This window comes from Camellia sinensis, chromosome 3 (assembly GCF_055761805.1).
Source record: "Camellia sinensis isolate YWXY chromosome 3, ASM5576180v1, whole genome shotgun sequence".
Lineage (NCBI taxonomy): Eukaryota > Viridiplantae > Streptophyta > Magnoliopsida > Ericales > Theaceae > Camellia > Camellia sinensis.
In genome coordinates this window covers 177,949,222-177,951,157 of record NC_138963.1, presented here as the reverse complement: position 1 = coordinate 177,951,157, position 1,936 = coordinate 177,949,222, and the positions used below count along the sequence as shown (strand labels likewise).

The window sequence follows — 1,936 nt, the reverse complement described above, 5'->3', positions numbered from 1 at the left end:
AGCACAATCTTTCCTTGTCCTTCTACAGTTAAAGTGGAGGAGTTTCCCATAAAAAGTTGTTCCCCACTTTCCACACTTTGTAGGTTGTGAACATCTTCTTATATGCAGAGATATGGCGGGTTGCTCTAGTATCCACCCACCATTCCTTGGGATTGCCCACCAAATTTTTTTCAGAGACTACTGCAGCAAGATTGATGTCTGCCACTCCATCGGAAAGATAAAAATCCTCAGCTATGTTGGCTTGTGTTGGCTTTTTGCTTAAACTCCCTCCGTCCTTGCGAATGTGACAATCCTTAGCACAATGCCCATCTTTGCCGCACACAAAACACTTGCCTTTGAACCTTTTGTTGAACCCGTTGTTGATCCCTTTATTTATCTTATTAGGGGATCCTTGTTTGGGACCATTGTCATCATGCTTCCGTTTCTTGTTGCTGAACTTTGACCCTTGTCCATGTTCCACAACATTTTCTTTAGCCTGCATGACATACTTTCCTGACTTCTTGTCGGAACCTCATTTGTCCCCCTCAATTTGGAGCCGCATTATCAGTTCTTCCAATTTTATCTTCTTGCGCTTATGTTTCAGATAATTCTTGAATCCTTTCCAAGATGATGGCAATTTTTCAATGATTGCCGCCACTTGGAAAGATTCACCGAGAACCACCCATTTCGCATCTATGTCATGGAGAATTAATTGGAGATCTTGAACTTGGCTAATAACCATTTTGGAATCCATCATTTTAAAATCCAGAAAACGATCGATAACAAATTTCTTTGTACCAGCGTCCTCTGTTTTATACTTATGATCTAGAGATTTCCACAATTCTTTAGTTGTGTTTTTTACACTATACACATTGTACAGTGTATTGTCCAACCCATTGAGGATATAATTTCGACACAAAAAATCACAATGTTTCCATATATCGACTGCAGCAACTACTTGTCGGTCAGTTTCTCCCTCGTTCAGTGCCGGTGCCTTTTCATGAGTGAAGCGAGCCAAATTCAATGTGGTAAGATAAAACATCGTCTTTTGTTGCCATATTTTAAAATCATTATCATTGAATTTTTCTGGCTTCTCTCCATGATTTACCGATACTGTCGGAATCATCACTGGCACAATAGGTGTGGGGGTTTGAGTAATAACAGTCTCAGTACTGTTAATTTCAGTTGTCATAATTCTGACAAAATAAAAATTGTACCAATCACAAATTTATACACAAAAGAAAATACACACAAAATATACAAAAAAAATATTTTGTAACAAAATTCCAATGATAAATAGTATATTACTACTATGTTATCAAAGAAATCATTAAACAGTATATTACTACTATTTAAGAAATTAAATAGTATATGACTACTATTTAATTTTTCGAAACAAAATGTTTGTTTGTCTTACACAATTAAATAAACATTTCAAATCTACTTTAAGATTGTTAGGACCCACAAAGGTGTATGTGTGTAAATTAAATGTATAAATTAAATAAACAATAAAATAAAATAATTCAGAAAATAATTATATAAATTATTTCCCGAATTAAATACTTGCAGAAATTAATATCGAGACTTGTGTTGAACACAATCTCCTTAAAGTAGATTTCGCTCTCATTCTGGTGTTTCGAGTTTTACTTGCGTCCACTTTCTAGGATGCAACGACTAATACTTAAATTTGCAGCACTACAAATTTAAGTTTAGCGAACCAAACCTTTGTTGTAACTCTCTCTCTCTCTCTCTCTCTCTTTTTATTCCTAAAATTAAATACAGAAACTGATGCAAGAGTATAGGAAGAATAGGAAAAGAAGGACAAAAATCTGAGGAAAAGAATTGAATGAAATGAATTGCTGGAAGCATGCTTTATATAGGCAAAAAAGTGGCTATTTCGAACAGGTATAAACTTGTTCAGACAGATTGAACAGGTGCCAGACAGATTTGAATATGT

The 1,936-nt window shown here is 35.0% G+C and overlaps 1 protein-coding gene across 1 annotated transcript; it reads right to left on the bottom strand.

Annotated features, from left to right (window-relative positions):
• Positions 1 to 511: 511 nt before the first annotated feature.
• Positions 512 to 1,171, bottom strand: LOC145822054 (uncharacterized). The gene has a single exon (XM_082918636.1). It carries the CDS (start codon positions 1,169 to 1,171, stop codon positions 512 to 514), a length of 660 nt encoding a protein of 219 aa, XP_082774762.1.
• Positions 1,172 to 1,936: the final 765 nt, after the last annotated feature.